Source organism: Silurus meridionalis, chromosome 26 (genome assembly GCF_014805685.1).
Source record: "Silurus meridionalis isolate SWU-2019-XX chromosome 26, ASM1480568v1, whole genome shotgun sequence".
NCBI lineage: Eukaryota > Metazoa > Chordata > Actinopteri > Siluriformes > Siluridae > Silurus > Silurus meridionalis.
Genome location: NC_060909.1, coordinates 11,869,216 through 11,886,681, shown reverse-complemented (window position 1 = coordinate 11,886,681; position 17,466 = coordinate 11,869,216). Strand labels below are relative to the sequence as shown.

Genomic DNA, 17,466 nt, shown 5'->3' with positions numbered 1-17,466 from the left:
GCCCCACGTAAAGTAAGTTCGATCTGTAAATCCGTGCACTTTCGCTGCTCGGAGAATTAAATGTCTTAAAAGAATAAAACATCTCGACAAACCGTCGCCTCCGCAGCTGCAAAACGCTTTGAAACGCTCGCTCGAAAATTCTCTCTGTGGGAGGAAGTGCAAACGGCATGCTAATTGCTGCATGAATAACTGAGCACTGTGTGTGTGCGTGTGTGTGTGTGATTGCGAACTGGCAGTGACCCGACAGTGTGCATAGCAAGAGCGTGCACGCACACACACACACACACACACACACACACACACACACACTGACCCAGTAGCTTGGCGATGTTGTACAGGGCCTGACCCCACAGGAACAGCATCCCGTCACGACCCGAGTTGCTCGGGAAACGTTTCTGGCTGCCGTGTTTCTTCTGCTCCGCCTCCACAAAATCCGCTGGCACGTGGTAGTATTTTGGAATGACGGCATGACCTGGAAAAAACACAAAACCCACACAAAATATTTTCACATGGCTCCATCTTTTGCATTGGTGAATAAGGTTGCCGGTCTGTCTACCCAACCGTCTCTCTTTCAGTCTCTCTATCTAACTGTCAATCTCCCCTCTTTCCACTGTCAATCTCCCCCTGTCCACTGTCAATCTACCCACCTGTTTGTTCTCCCTTTGGCATAACTGTGTCACCCAGTCCTCCAGATTCACCTGTCTGTCTGTCTTTTTTCACTGATTTTTCTGTCCAACTATCACTTGTCTTGTCTGCCTGTCTGTCTGCTCAATCGTCTGCCTGTCCTGTGACTCTATTCTTTCCGTCTGTTTACCCATCAATCTTTTCTACCTGTCTGTTCAACAGTCTGCCGGTCTGTCTGTCTGTCTACCCATCTGCTAATCTCTTTAATCACCTGCTTGTCCGTCTATCTTTCTGTGTATACCTGTCTATCTGTTTACACATCTGGCTTTCCACACATATGTCTTACCTACCTGCCAGTCTGTTTGTCCTAGTCTGTCTTCTCCGCCTGTCCAGTTCGCCTGTCTCTGTCCACCTTTTTTCTGTCTGTCCACCCATTCGTTTGTCTGCCTGTCTGTCTGCTCAACTGTCTGCCTGTTTGCTCAACCGTCTGTCTGTCCTGTGTGTCCATTCTTGTTTCAGTCTGTCTACCCATTTGTCTTGTCTACCTGTCTGTTCAACAGTCAATCTGTCTACCCATCTGCCACCTGTATATCTGTTCACACATCTGGCTTTCCACACATCTGAATCACCTACCTGCCTTAATGTCTTGTCTACATGTCTTTCCATCTAACTGTATATCTGTTTTCCCATCTTTCTGCTAGTCAGTTTACAAGTGCTTATCCGTCTGTCTCTCTATCCATCTGTCTGGTTTACGTGTCTACCCCGCTGGCCGTCTGTCTGCATGTCTTTCTACTTTCTATCATCTAAGTCATGACCTCTGACCACATAATCCAATATGCTCATGCGCAGAAGTGTTTAGTATTAATGATTATGAAAATGTGTGTGTGTGTAAATACGTGTGCGGATTTGTGTAAGTGCGAGTTACCTTCATAAGACTGAAAAATGACCGCTTGCAGCAGTTCTTCGTACTCTTTCACCTGAGCAGTGTGTCCTCTGAACACACCTATAGCACAAGAAGATGGGAAACAAAGTCTCCATATTTATCTAGACTCATTTGCATATTATAATATTCATGAACCAGATACAATATATTCGCTTTAGGCCTACCGTCGATCATCATGTAGATGAAGAATATAGGAAACTCGCACTCGATCCCATCAAAGAGCTGCAAGAGGAGAAAGAGTGCAAAGATGTTAAAAACATGCTTAAACACACACACACACACACACACACACACACACACACACACAGTGAGTGAATAAGGAAATTTTAATCAATATCAGTAATCAATATAACTTTCAGCTTCTTAGACTCTCTTTACTAACTTCACTACAGAAAGTACAAAAAGTACACACACACACACACACACACACACACAAAACTACTGCTGTTTAATAACAGTTTTTGTGAAGCGAATTCTTTAATCTGTTATTTGTGAAGAACAGCGTGGCCCAGACAGCAGTTTCAGCTTTATCATGAGCATCATGTTTATTGATGCACTTATTCTATTACTTTAGTTCTGTAGCAGCAGCTCATACGCAGAGACCTTTATAAAGGAAATAAATCTCAAATATTTGATACAATTAAAGGCACTATATTAATTAATATTTAAAGTAATTATATATAAATGTACATCCTCTTTGAATTGTATTTAGGTATCAGGACATAATAAAAATCATCTGGTCCTTAAAAGATCAGCAAGTGTGACCACCTCGTTAAACGACCAGGTTCTAGTAGTTTGCTGGTCTGGAGCATTCGGTTGTGTGAACACATTGCCGGGGTAGTAAGATATTAGCAACGATTAGCGATATTACCAGTGATCTTGCAATTGCTGCTGTCCATCAGTCTGAGAAGGGTTATAAGGCCGTTTCCAAACAATTTAATGTCCACATTCTACACAGAGGAAGATTATTCACAAGGGGAAAGCATTCAAGATTGGAGTGAACATTCCAGCTAATTCACTGAATGCTCAGAAAAATGGCAAAGAAACAAAGAAACAAAAAACCCCAAGTGTTACATCTCAGACTCTACAGGCCTCAGCATGTTAAATGTGTAAGTTCATGAAAGTATGGTTTGTTTGCCCGTCTTCAAAAAATGTATAAATAATATACATTTTAAAATCATATTTTAAGCTTTACATTGTCAAAAATAAATATTACTGCAGAAAGAAAATAAATAATCAATGCTAGAAAACAAAGAAATAAAGCAGTCACAACCAACATTTCAAAAATTGCTAATATAAATATTGGTAATTGAATTTAGGATAAATTGAGCTTGTAGGTACAGATACACACTCCATCAGAAGGCCCGGGAATTTAAAACGGAGCTGTTTAATAAAGTTTAAAGAAAAAATAAATCGGAACGTTTCGGTATCAGATCGGAAGACACGGTGAGAGCAAACGGTTTTAAAGCCAATCTCACGGCGAGAGAAATGAAAAGGGAGAGGATGAAATTAGAGCACGAAATGCGAAAAAGAAACTGATCTGGGCTCATACTGTGCTAAACTCTTCCTATTAACCTGACAGGATTTCTCAAAGTGTGAGTGTGTGTGATGACGCTTGCAATTCAGGCAGCTCCCGAGATGTAATTAAGACGACGAAATGTGAGCGTTTTCTGTTAAGCAGATTAACCGCCGTCGATGTGCTCGTTTCCAACGTGAAATATAAACCACGGAAACAAACGTCTAAACTCTTAAATCTGCACCTGGAGGAGTGAAGCCGACTCGACACAAACATGGTTTTTGGATGAAGGAAAGAGCGTAACCCCGTCAAACCATCTCTGGGAGTTGTTTTCCCCCCATCACGGCTGCCGATCTCAATCTCGTCAATGAGAGATAAGAACGAGAGATTACACCGTAATGAAATAAAGGAGGTTAATTGGAGCGTTCTCGCATCGTCAGCAAGCCTCGCTTAAGCCGCTTTAAGAGCGAAATCGGGAGCGCGAGCGGCGACCTGCTCCGTCTGACGAGAAAATAACTCAATTAATTCATGCCTGGAAAAGCAATCTGAGCAAGAAAAAAGGCTCTGTTGCTCTCGAGCTTTAAACATCCTTAAGTTCATTCACATTTAATCAGAAAGTGTGCAGGGCTGATGAACCAATGAGTGAAGGGTGATATGCTGTTTTAATGAAAATAGGTTTGTGGATACCTGACCTACTGTAAGACTTGTATGTGCTTTTTGGGCATCCTGCATCTGCATTTAATCTCCCATTTGCTAATATATTTGCCTCTACTTGTCTGGGAAGATGTTCCACTAGATTTTGGAGACTTGTGCACATTCATGTGGCGAGGACTCTTTTTAGTCCTTAGCCCTGTGTTTTCTGTGATTGTTGTTGTATGTAGCACCAGGATTCTGGAGGAACGTTGTGTAATGCGTCAGCTATATATAGTTGAAATGATAAAAGCTTCTTGACTTGACTTGACTAGATCCACCCTCAAGGGCATTAATAAAGGCAGGTACTGATGTAGGGTGAGGAGGTCTAGAACAGTGGGTCAATTGGTACCGGACCACACAGAAAGAATACATAACTTACATTATTTATGTTTTATTTATTAATACTGAACGATGTTTTATTTTGGAAAATTACCGGATTCTTTCTGCCACATCTGTCTATGACTCACTCTTGATGCATGTCATGATGCCTCAGTCACACGTCTTACCTACATCCTCTACCTTCTTAAAGGGGCTGCTCCAGCCGCTAACATATAATACATTACCGCTAAATTCAAACCCCCAAGCGAAAAAAATGAACAAAAAACAACACAAAGGATTCCAGTTTTTATGCCGGTCGTATCATTTAATTTTGTTGCATTTATCCGCCACACCTTCAAGGCCGGTCCGTGAAAATATTGTCCGATATTAAACCGGTCCGTGAAAATATTGTCCATATTAACCCAGACTGTGGCGCAAAAAAGGTTGGGGACCACTGGTCTAAAATGCAGCCAGTGTTCCAATTCATCCCACAGGTGTTCAATAGGGTTGAATTCAGAGCTCTATAGCAGGCCACTCATGATCTTCCACTCCACACCATGTCATCCATATCTTAATAGAGCTCTTTTTTGTGACATCATGCTGAAACACGTCTGCGTCTCCAAGCTTGACTGGAGGAAAAATTTCATAATGCCACATCTATACAATTGTGTACCTCCAACATTGTGGTACCAGTTTGGGGAGGAAGCACATGTTGGAAAAGTCAGATGTCCCAGCACTTTTGTTTATGCAGTGTGTCTACATTTAAAAACTGTAATACTTTGGAGAACAATAACGTTGCTTAATACGGTACGTGTGAAGTTTCAATGTCCTTCAATTAATCACTTACAGAAAAATTATACATTACATAAGAATTACAGTGAAATATTCTCAAAGCAAGAATAAGAGGATTGTTTAACAATGAGAGAAGGAGTCTCCAGTGTCAGCTTTTCATTAGTCAGTCAGCAAATTTTAGGTGCATAATAACTGAAAAGAAAAAAAACCTGAGATGCTAGCTAGAGAACGAGTGATGCATATACTGTAGCTGCTAGAACATAAATGAGAACTGGATCTCACTTGTTTGCGCGGCTGTACTACACATTAATGCGACTATAAATGGATAAACAGCATGTCACTATTCCTAAAGCGGTGTGCAAGGTGCACGAGGGAATAAAATCAATTCAAACATTAACAGCCAATCTTTCTTTCACTACAGACTACAGAATATAAAGCCTTTAAAGAATAATATACACAGAAAATGACATTCAAGCGCCGAGCCTGTGTATGTATATGTAACTGTGTGTGTGTGTGTGTGTGTGTGTGTGTGTGTGTGTGTGTGTGTGTGTGCGTGCGTGCGTACTCCAGCTTTGTGTCTTACACTTACGCTCTTTTTACAATTCCTCGTTAACGCGAGCTCATTAATTCCAGGAGGTCAACTGCTGCCGTTAATCAGCTGATATACTTTGGTATTAAACAGTTTCAGCCTCTTCCATTCCGATTCACACACGCTGAATATATTATTCGTCTCAATAGAATGGATTAATCCTTCACGCCTCACTGCTCACCATTAAAAAATGGACTGCACATGTAAATGAATTTTCCTGGTGTGTGTATATTTATATTTATTTACTTATATTATTAAAGTATAAATAAATAAATATATAACGAAACACATTTATTCATGACGTCCTTTATTTCCTCATATATATAACTTTCTTTCAGCTGTCTACATACACTCACCGGCCACTTTATTAGGTACACCTGTCCAACTGCTCGTTAACGCAAATTTCTAATCAGCCAATCGCATGGCAGCAACTCAATGCATTTAGGCATGTAGACATGGTCAAGACGATCTGCTGCAGTTCCAACACGAGCGTCAGAATGGGGAAGAAAGGTAATTTAAGTGACTTTGAACGTGGCATGGTTGTTGGTGCCAGACGGGCTGGTCTGAGTATTTCAGAAACTGCTGATCTACTGGGATTTTCACGCACAACCATCTCTAGGGTTTACAGAGAATGGTCCGAGGAGAATGGTCAGACTGGTTAGAAAGGCAACAGTAACTCAAATAACCACTCGTTACAACCGAGGTATGCAGAAGAGCATCTCTGAACGCACAACACATCGAACCTTGAGGCAGATGGGCTACAGCAGCAGAAGACCACACCGGGTGCCACTCCTGACAGCTAAGAACAGGAAACTGAGGCTACAATTTGCACAGGCTCACCAAAATTGGACAATAGAAGATTGGAAAAACGTTGCCTGGTCTGATGAGTCTCGATTTCTGCTGCGACATTCGGATGTTAGGGTCAGAATTTGGCATCAACAACATGAAAGCATGGATCCATCCTGCCTTGGTTCAGACTGGTGGTGGTGGTGTAATGGTGTGGGGGATATTTTCTTGGCACACTTTGGGCACATTAGTACCAATTGAGCATCGTGTCAACGCCACAGCCTACCTGAGTATTGTTGCTGACCATGTCCATCTCTTTATGACCACAGTGTACCCATCTTCTGATGGCTGCTTCCAGCAGGATAACGCGCCATGTCATAAAGTGTGAATCATCTCAGACTGGTTTCTTGAACATGACAATGAGTTCACTGTACTCAAATGGCCTCCACAGTCACCAGATCTCAATCCAATAGAGTTCCTTTGGGATGTGGTGGAACGGGAGATTCACATCATGGATGTGCAGCCGACAAATCTGCAGCAACTGCGTGATGCTATCATGTCAATATGGACCAAAATCTCTGAGGAATGTTTCCAGTACCTTGTTGAATCTATGCCACAAAGTATTAAGGCAGTTCTGAAGGCAAAAGGGTACTAGTAAGGTGTACCTAATAAAGTGGCCGGTGAGTGTATATATACATACACATACATACATACATACATACACTCATATACGTATATATATATTTATTTTATTTTTTTGTGTGGATGCTCCGTGCCACCACCAGTCATGTCTCCTCTGACTAGATCCACCACTGCCATGCGGCAATCAAAACACGTTTAAAACAGAGCATGTGCTCTACCCTGATTGGTGGATTGCTGCGTGTTTGACCAGTTAGGGTTTTATCCACTCATAAATAAAAAAGAACGACTAATTTTGCGGAATGTAGTTGAGTAAAAAGTACGATATTTGACTTTGAAATGCGAAAAACTACTTAAGTACAGTAACGAATTACATTCACTTAGTTACTGTTCAACACTGATTATATAAACTGCTGCATTTGTCTCTGATTTCTTCTCTACTGGTTATTTCCCTAAGTGCATTTTTTTCACTCTCACCTTCATCTCAGCAGGTCTGTAGTATCTGCGGTTCTTGTCCTCATTCGCCGTCCTGTATCCGTCCCTCAGGAATCGTTTGAAGCCATATTTGCCTTTTAGCTTGCGAACGATTTTGTCGAGCGTTTGGCTGTAAAGGGCGTCGTCGTCCACCGCAAACGCAGGGTAGCTGATACAGGGTAAGAGGGCTGCATCCGTGTTCTGAAAATCACCAGAGAAATAAATCAGCCAGATGCCGACAGAGCAGGAAACTACTGTAGATGTTCATTTCTGATTACTGGTTATTATTAAACCCAAAAAATAGATTCAGATAGATGTTTAATTAGAACACTAATACTGTAGAAAAGTGATGTATGTGTAAGTGTGGGAGCAACTGAGCAAACGGGAGTGACCGTGTTGATACGAGGGTGAAGTTGTTTGTGTGGATGCAAGAACGTGGTGTGAATGAGAAAGTGCTTTTTTGTGGACGGGAAAAGCACAAGTGATAGACAATACTATGTATGCAAAAGCATTTGTGGATGCGAGAGCGTGTGTATAAATAAGATTGAAATGTGTATGAGAGCGTTTGTGTGGATGCGAGAGAGTGTGAATGTGACTGAACTGTGCATGTGAGTGTGTGTGTGTGAATGAGACTGAACTGTGCATGTGAGAGTCTGTGTGGATGTGAAAGTGTGTGTGTGTATGAGACTGAACTGTGCATGTACTGTGCATGTGACAGTGTGTGGATGTGAGAATGACAGCTGTATTCTGTTGATTGTCGAAAGAGCAACTTTGTGGAAGCGAGTGTGTTCGTGTAAATACGAAAGTGTGTGAATGCGGCACATTTATGTTAACGTGGGATTGATTGTGTGGATGAAAGCATTTGTCTGAATGAGAGCGCTGGTGTAGAAATTAAGACTGGTCCCTTGGAACGCGAGTTTGTCCGTTCAGATATAAGAGAATGCGACTGTGTGACTGCGAGAGTTTGTTTGGATGTAATGAGGAAAAAGTGATAAAATGACGTGACTGTATGGATGCGGCTGCATGGGTGTAAATGGGACTGTGTACAGTAACTTACATGGGAACGGGACTCTCGTGGTAGAAGGGAACAGAGCGTCTGTCTGTTGCGGTTGTGAGCATCCAAGTCCACAAATATCACGGACCAGGAGCATCCCTACACACACACACACACACGCACACACACGCACACACACGCACACACACGCACACACACGCACACACACGCACACACGCACACACGCACACACAGAGCTGTGATTATGATTTTGTCATGTCTTTAAGTTCAGGAGACATCCGCTGAGTCTGCTGCTGATAGAGGCTTTTTTGTCCTGAACAACAATATGAGTGAGATGACGTTTATAGCCTGCCATTTCAGCAAAGTGATGAATGTGAGGTTTAAATTTCTATAAAAGCTTATGACCCACTTTAAGAGTTTTTCCTTCACTGCAGGTTTTGTCCAATTTAATCACAACGTTCCCTCAAAGCAACGAAACTCCCCAACATTACCCAAACCCACTGTGCTTACACACTGTCTGTTACTGAAACAGGACTGAATTTGACAGCTGATGGATCTGTGTGTGTGTGTGTGTGTGTGTGTGTGTGTGTGTGTGTGTGTGTGTGTGTGTGTGTGTGAGGTGCACGCCTGGTTGTCTGTACGTGTTACTGTCAAGATGAAGCTTACACACCTGCTGGCAACATTTTCAATACACTTGCTGGAAAAAAGTGGTGTAGTTGATAAAACAGAAAACCAGTCGTGACAAATTTGGTCTTTACAGTTAAACACACACACAAACACACACTCACACACGATGTAATGGAATTTGATGGAAAGAGTTGAACAGTTAAATTGTGTAAAATAGTTGAATGTATTTTTTTACAGTATTATTAACACTATTATATTAATATGTAATAAATATACATGTCAATAAAAGCTGGCATTTAACACAACTTCTGTATTTCTTAGGCAGGTGGAGACTAAAAATAGAGAATATGTTATTATAGATAAGCCTATAAACAAAACCCACACACACAAGATTCTTGCTTGCATAACTGGCAGCACCTAGTTGAAAATAATTTTATTAAAGGAGCAGTACTTCTGACTTGTCATCTGACACCTACACACACACACACACACACACACACACACACACACACACACACACACACACACACTTCTGAAGCTGTAACAGAGGCGAGTGATTAAAAGGCACAGTGTTACACAGAGTTACTGCACTTCAGGACTCCGCTGTAATGTTTTATTCTCCCATCATCATGTGATCCCTCAATATCAAGGGCACTCCAATCACTGCAGCATCAACGACATCTATTACACTGCGTCCTATCTGTGCCCACACACACTCAGCAGGTGCCTTTTAGGGCAGCACTTCACCTATCAGAAAGCCAACAAAGAAGTGGAGCGGCTCTCCTGCTGGATGAGGAGGTTTCATAATGCCATGATTTACACCAGAGTGTGATTTTCAGGTAAATGTGTGCAAGAGTGAGAGCAGTTAGAGTGGCCCCCATACTCTCTCTCGCACACACACACACACACACACACACACACACACACACACACACACACACACACACACACACACACACACACACACACACACACACACACACTCACTCATGTAATGTTTAACAGAGGAGGATAATAGTACCACAGACAAAGATTTAGACAGATGGCTGACAGGCAGACAGACACGCAGACAAACATGTTTAGACAGATGGCTGAGAGACAGACAGACAGACAGACAGACAGACAGACAGACAGACAGAAAAAGATTTAGACAGATGGCTGACAGACAAAGACAGACAGAAACAGAGTTAAAAAGATGGATGACAGACAGACAGGCAGACAAACAGATTTAGACAGATGGCTGACAGACAAAATCATATTTAGACAGATGGCTGACAGACAGACAGACAGACAGACAGACACAGATTTATACAGATGGCAGACAGACAGACAGAAAAAGATGTGGACAGATGGCTGACAGACAAAGACAGACAGAAACAGAGTTGAAAAGATGGATGACAGACAGACAGGAAGACAAACAGATTTAGACAGATGGCTGACAGACAGAAAGACAGACAGACAGAAAGATAAATATGATTGAGATATTCATTTATTGATGGACAGATGAAAAGACAGGCGGTGAAACTTCTTTATTAAATTAATATACAGTGAGGAAAATAAGTATTTGAACACCCTGCTATTTTGCAAGTTTTCCCACTTAGAAATCATGGAGGGGTCTGAAATTGTCATCGTAGGTGCATGTCCACTGTGAGAGACATAATCTAACAAAAAAAAATTCAGAAATCACAATATATGATTTTTAAACTATTTCAAATAAGTATTTGAACACCTGTCTATGAGCTAGAATTCTGACCCTCAAAGACCTGTTAGTCTGCCTTTAAAATGTCCACCTCCACTACATTTATTATCCTAAATTAGATGCACCTGTTTGAGGTCGTTAGCTGCATAAAGACACCTGTCCACCCCATACAATCAGTAAGAATCCAACTACTAACATGGCCAAGACCAAAGAGCTGTCCAAAGACACTAGAGACAAAATTGTACACCTCCACAAGGCTGGAAAGGGCTACGGGGAAATTGCCAAGCAGCTTGGTGAAAAAAGGTCCACTGTTGGAGCAATCATTAGAAAATGGAAGAAGCTAAACATGACTGTCAATCTCCCTCGGACTGGGGCTCCATGCAAGATCTCACCTCGTAGGGTCATAATGATCCTAAGGAAGGTGAGAAATCAGGCCAGAACTACACGGGAGGAGCTGGTCAATGACCTGAAAAGAGCTGGGACCACCGTTTCCAAGGTTACTGTTGGTAATACACTAAGACGTCATGGTTTGAAATCATGCATGGCACGGAAGGTTCCCCTGCTTAAACCAGCACATGTCCAGGCACGTCTTAAGTTTGCCAATGATTATTTGGATGATCCAGAGGAGTCATGGGAGAAAGTCATGTGGTCAGATGAGACCAAAATAGAACTTTTGTGTCATAATTCCACTAAACGTGTTTGGAGGAAGAAGAATGATGAGTACCATCCCAAGAACACCATCCCTACTGTGAAGCATGGGGGTGGTAGCATCATGCTTTGGGGGTGTTTTTCTGCACATGGGACAGGACGACTGCACTGTATTAAGGAGAGGATGACCGGGGCCATGTATTGCGAGATTTTGGGGAACAACCTCCTTCCCTTAGTTAGAGCATTGAAGATGGATCGAGGCTGGGTCTTCGAACATGCCAATGACCCAAAGCACAAAGCCAGGATAACCAAGGGGTGGCTTTGTAAGAAGCATTTCAAGGTTCTGGCGTGGCCTAGCCCGTCTCCACACCTAAACCCAATAGAGAATCTTTGGAGGGAGCTCAAACTCCGTGTTTCTCAGCAACAGGCCAGAAACCTGACTGATTTAGAGAAGATCTGTGTGGAGGAGTGGGCCAAAATCCCTCCTGCAGTGTGTGCAAACCTGGTGAAAAACTACAGGAAACGTTTGACCTCTGTAATTGAAAACAAAGGCTACTGTACCAAATAATAACATTGACTTTCTCAGGTGTTCAAATACTTATTTGCGGCTGTATCATACAAATAAATAGTTCAAAAATCATACATTGTGATTTCTGGATTATTTATTTTTTTTATGTCTCTCACAGTGGACATGCACCTACAATGACAATTTCAGACCCCTCCATGATTTTTAAGTGGGAGAACTTGCAAAATAGCAGGGTGTTCAAATACTTATTTTCCTTACTGTATGAAAGGCAGAGAGAGCAGATAAACAGGCAGATAGACAGAGACAATCAGGCTGACTGATGCAGTAGTGGATTTGATGAACAGACTCATGGAGAATCTAACAGATAAAACAGACAGACAGAAATACACAGAGTCTGACAGAAACAGCGATAGGTGAGGCCGGCAGAGAGACAGATTGACAGTCTAACAGAGATATGGAGAATCAGATAGACAGGAAGCTATACAGAAATACAGACAGATATATGCATCAGACAAAAAGAGCAACTGACAGCAGACACAATGACAGACAATCTGAGAGATGGGCATTAAAAATCCCCACACAGACAGATGAGACCGGAGAATAGAAAGGCAGACAGACTGGCAGATGAATGACAGACAGACAGAAGAACTGACAGACAGGACAGGTGGTCAGGCAGACAGATGGATAGTTTGACAGATAGAGAGATAGATCAGACAGAAAGTAAAGCCAGACGTTTTTTTTCAGATTAGAAGAAGTAACAGATGACTCGCCGCTTTACTAAACGAATAAAACCCATCAGCTCATAGTGTTTTCTTTCATTCCTCTCCAGAGGGGTTTAAGCTCGACACTCATCTATCTGTACCAGCATGAGGATGTGCTTGATGGAGTAAACTAAACACGTCTGTGCATCACTGTGGAGATGTGCATCTGCTAAATGCTGTAACAACCTCACACCAATGTGAATAGAACTGCGCACATACGAACTACACCACAAACATCACACCACAGTAATGGGGTACGACGAAGACAAATCCTTAATTACACGCTTCTGAGCTTCATTTCAGTTAAAAATGCTGCACAGTACTCTGATAATACTGTAAACAGTAATCAACAATAATCATGATATAAATATCTCATTAACCCTGCGAGGTTACTACTGTGCCGACTTGGGTGCCATAAAGTTTTTCTTGAGTAAAGTCATTGAGAACTTTTTTCCACTTTTTTAAATGCTTTAGTAAAGAAGGATTTTTAGCAAAATGGAGATTTTTCCCCTCAACAATAAAACAAATGAATCCTGATAATGACTTTAGGGAAGAAGCAGGAACTAATTGGAACTAAAAGACATCCCATAATTCATCACACAGGAGTGATATAGGCCGATGCTAAACTGATATTACTTAGTCCCAGTGGTGGATCGTGCAATTCACCATGGCTTCCAAAACCATCAATATTAGACAGGAATGCAGTATAACAGAGAGCTGAATCACAATCAGGTATCTCATACAGTGAGAATGAATGCCATTGCTAAACCTGGAAACCCAATGTATAACGCAACCCTCAAACTTGATCAACCCAAAAGTATAATGGAAAAGCTTAACAAATGTTTTGGCCGAACTTTCTTACAATTTCCACAAGTCTACACAAATATATTTGAGCTTGCGCAGTTTGCCACAGATGCGGTTTGTGAGCTCTGACTAGTGCGCTGAAATAAAGAGAATAGACTATTGGAAAAAATTAAATACATATTCATGTACAAAAAATATAATAAGATGTATGTCAGAGATTTTGATAGTGTTCATGCCTGCAGAGAAGTTCCTGCTGTCCCTGATCGTGTGCCGCTGTCCAGTCCTGAAGTGCACCATGGCATTAGAATTTCTTTTACAGAAATCCATCGTTTATTTAAAAGGATAAAGGGCTTGTGCGTCTACTATATTTTAATCCTAAAAGCTGTTTCTGTCCACACCGGCTATTCTGGTGCTTATTCAGTCCCTATTCATTTCAGGACTGGATTACAGCAGCTGGCTCCTGGCGGGTCTGCTTTTAAAAGATATTTGTGGTCTGCAACTGATCCAGAAATGTATATTTGCAATCTATTTAATTTTGTAAAGCTGGATGTGACAATGTCCATTTTAAAACCCCTATACAAACAAACTTGAAGATTTCAACCTTGCTAGGGTCTACCACCACCACCTCACAGCTACGCCTCCTTCACTTTCTATAGCTGCCTGTGAAAAACTAACCAGCACAAACTTATCTTACCACACACTACACCCTACACCCTCCACCCGACCACAAATTGACTGGTCACACCATCTTCGAGGATACAAGGAAGACATGCTTCCAGATGCTTCCCTGGATCAAGTCTGATACATTTAACCTCTGGTCTAACTCCATCCAGGTAGAAAAGCTGGAATTAAGTCTACCTCCACCCATGGACCTTTGTTTTAAAGCTGGAATCAAGTCTACCTTCACCCATGGACCTTTGTTTTAACTCCATCCAGGAAAAGCTGGAATTAAGTCTACGTCCACCCATAGCCATGTGTTTTAACTTTATTCAGGTAGAAAAAAGCTTGAATAAAATCTACCTCCACCCATGGACATTTGCTTTAATTCTGTTTAGGTAGAACATGCTGAAATAAAGTCTACCTGCACCCATGGACCTGCGTTTTACTCTAGGTGCTGGATGAAATACAACTCTTGACCCTGGACCCTTGGGTTTTTAGGCAAAGGAGAAGGACTTGACAAATACAGGCTGAGATTAAACAGTTTTTATGACTGTTACAATGATCATATGTTATTAATCTTTTACATTAGATGTCTCAGATTACATATGGGCCAATATGAATGAGATTTTAGGTCCTGGTAAATATATGCCAAAAATATATCTAAGATATGCATGTAGGTTTTGTATATGTATATTTATTGTAATTACTACTATTTGCACACACTACATAATGCACACACACACACACACACACACACACACACACACACTAGTAATAATTCTCAATGTTGGGTACACAATATCCTAGAAAGTTCCCTCTCAGCATAATCAAACCCTTGTGTAAATTCACAAGGAAATACTATGATGAATGATCATAAAGATTTATAACAAACCCTTCTTAATGTACAAATCAATCACGTTGAACTAAGAAAGAAATCTTCAGTCCTACCTGGTTTCCAAACAGGTTGAATCCATTGATGGCCTCAAGAGCTGCTTTGGCGAGTCCCACAGAACTACAAAGAAAAGCCAAGGACAGATCAGTGGAACGATCGATTTTAGATGTTACACTTTTTAGCTGCAAAAAGAACATTGCGTCTGCCAATTCTAAGCACTTAGAGAGCGAAAGAGCATCTTTTGTCTTGGATATCAATATCCATAACTGCTCCGACCCACTGTCGACTTCTTTTAAAGTTAAACAAAGCAAATATCTTCTGCCATTTTGTCTTTGTCTTTAGTGACCTAAGTGCTGACGAGGCCAGGAGTAATTCTCAATGCACTGGCAGGGAGAATGTGTTCAAGTGTGCTAAGTGATATAAAATCAATGAATAAAAAAAAGGGGAAAAATAAATAAATAAAAAACTATGAATGAACTGTGAGGTGATTCTGTATTAAGAAGAACTAGTCAGCTTTATCCTGTTTATTTAATACCGCAATCGGCATTAGATGTGCTATTGATTAGCAAACAGGTATGAATACATGGAGAAGTAAGAGCTTTACAAAACATTAATGAAAATGTAAAAAAGATTTGTAATGAAGTAACTTTTGTTACCTAAATAATAATGAAACCTAAGCTAATTCTGTAACAATGCAAATGTAATGCAAAAATCAAGATGGGCAGAGGATCACCAATTCCCCCAATGCTGTGGTGAAAAATAGTGGAGCAATATCAGAAAGGAGTTTCTCAGAGAAAAACTGCATAGAGTTTGAAGTTATCATCATCTACAGTGCATAATATCATCCAAAGATTTAGAGAATCTGGAACAATCTCTGTGCGTAAGGGTCAAGGCCGGAAAACCATACTGGATGCCTGTAATCTTCAGGCCCTTAGACGGCACTGCATCACATACAGGAATGCTACTGTAATGGAAATCACAACATGGGCTCAGGAATACTTTCAGAAAACATTGTCGGTGAACACAATCCACCGTGCCATTCGCTGTTCGCTGACTAAAACTCTATAGGTCAAAAAAGAAGCCATATCTAAACATGATCCAGAAGCGCAGGCATTTTCTCTGCACCAAGGCTCATTTAAAATGGACTGTGGCAAAGTGGAAAACTGTTCTGTGGTCAGACGAATCAAAATTTGAAGTTCTTTTTTAGTAAACTGGGACGCCATGTCATCCGGACTAAAGAGGATAAGGACAACCCGAGTTGTTATCAGCGATCAGTTCAGAAGCCTGCATCTCTGATGGTATGGGGTTGCATGAGTGCATGTGGCATGGGCAGCTTACACATCTGGAAAGGCACCATTAATGCTGAAAGGTATATCCAAGTTCTAGAATAACATATGCTCCCATCCAGACGTCGTCTCTTTCAGGGAAGACCTTGCATTTTCCAACATGACAATGCCAGACCACATACTGCATCAATTACAACATCATGGCTGCGTAGAAGAAGGATCCGGGTACTGAAATGGCCAGCCTGCAGTCCAGAACTTTCACTAATAGAAAACATTTGGTGCATCATAAAGAGGAAGATGCGACAAAGAAGACCTAAGACAGTTGAGCAACTAGAAGCCTGTATTAGACAGGAATGGGACAACATTCCTGTTCCTAAACTTGAGCAACTTGTCTCCTCAGTCCCCAGATGTTTGCAGACTGTTTTAAAAAGAAGAGGGGATGCCACACAGTGGTAAACATGGCCTTGTCCCAACTTTTAAAAAATGTGTTGATGCCATGAAATTTATAAATCAACTTATTTTTCCCTTAAAATGATATATTATCTGTTTAAACATCTGATATGTCATCTATGTTGTATTCTGAATAAAATATTGAAATTTGAAACGTCCACATAATTGCATTCTGTTTTTATTCACAATTTGTACAGTGTTCCAACTTTTTTGGAATCGGGTTTGTAAGTTTAGCTACTTCAGTTATAATGTAACATTAGCTGCCTCAGTAATAATGTAACTTTTGTTACCTAAATAATAATGGAATTTTAGCTAACTCTGTAATAATGCAACTTTAGCTACTTTTGTTATGATATAACTTTATCTGCTTTATTAATAATGTAACTTTAGCTACTTCAGTTATAATGTAACTTTAGCTGCCTCACTAATAAAGTAACTTTATCTACTTCAGTTATAATGTAACATGAGCTGCCTCAGTAATAATATATATCTTTCGCTGCCTCAGCAATGATGTAACTTTAGCTACCTCACTATTAATGTAACTTAAGCTGCCTCAGTAATAATGTAACTTTTGTTACCTAAATAATAATGGACCTTTAGCTAACTCTGCAATAATGCAACTTTAGCAGTCTCATTAATAATTTTACTTTAGCCTCCTAAGTATTAACATAACATAATTTAGGTTTCTACAAACTACCAGCAAAATGTTAAAGATTAAAAACCG

General features: G+C 40.8%; 1 protein-coding gene across 3 annotated transcripts in view; it reads right to left on the bottom strand.

The window, feature by feature from the left end:
• phkb (phosphorylase kinase, beta) overlaps positions 1-17,466 on the bottom strand; it is an 86,409-nt gene that overhangs the window by 28,868 nt on the left and 40,075 nt on the right. For all 3 annotated transcript variants that reach the window (XM_046840408.1, XM_046840405.1, XM_046840407.1), the window contains 6 exons: positions 15,063-15,126; positions 8,432-8,527; positions 7,378-7,575; positions 1,732-1,789; positions 1,550-1,627; positions 314-472 (listed from right to left, as the gene is read on the bottom strand). In XM_046840408.1, coding sequence (XP_046696364.1) covers positions 314-472; positions 1,550-1,627; positions 1,732-1,789; positions 7,378-7,575; positions 8,432-8,527; positions 15,063-15,126 — 653 coding nt within the window. The remainder of the gene's footprint in view (positions 1-313; positions 473-1,549; positions 1,628-1,731; positions 1,790-7,377; positions 7,576-8,431; positions 8,528-15,062; positions 15,127-17,466) is intronic.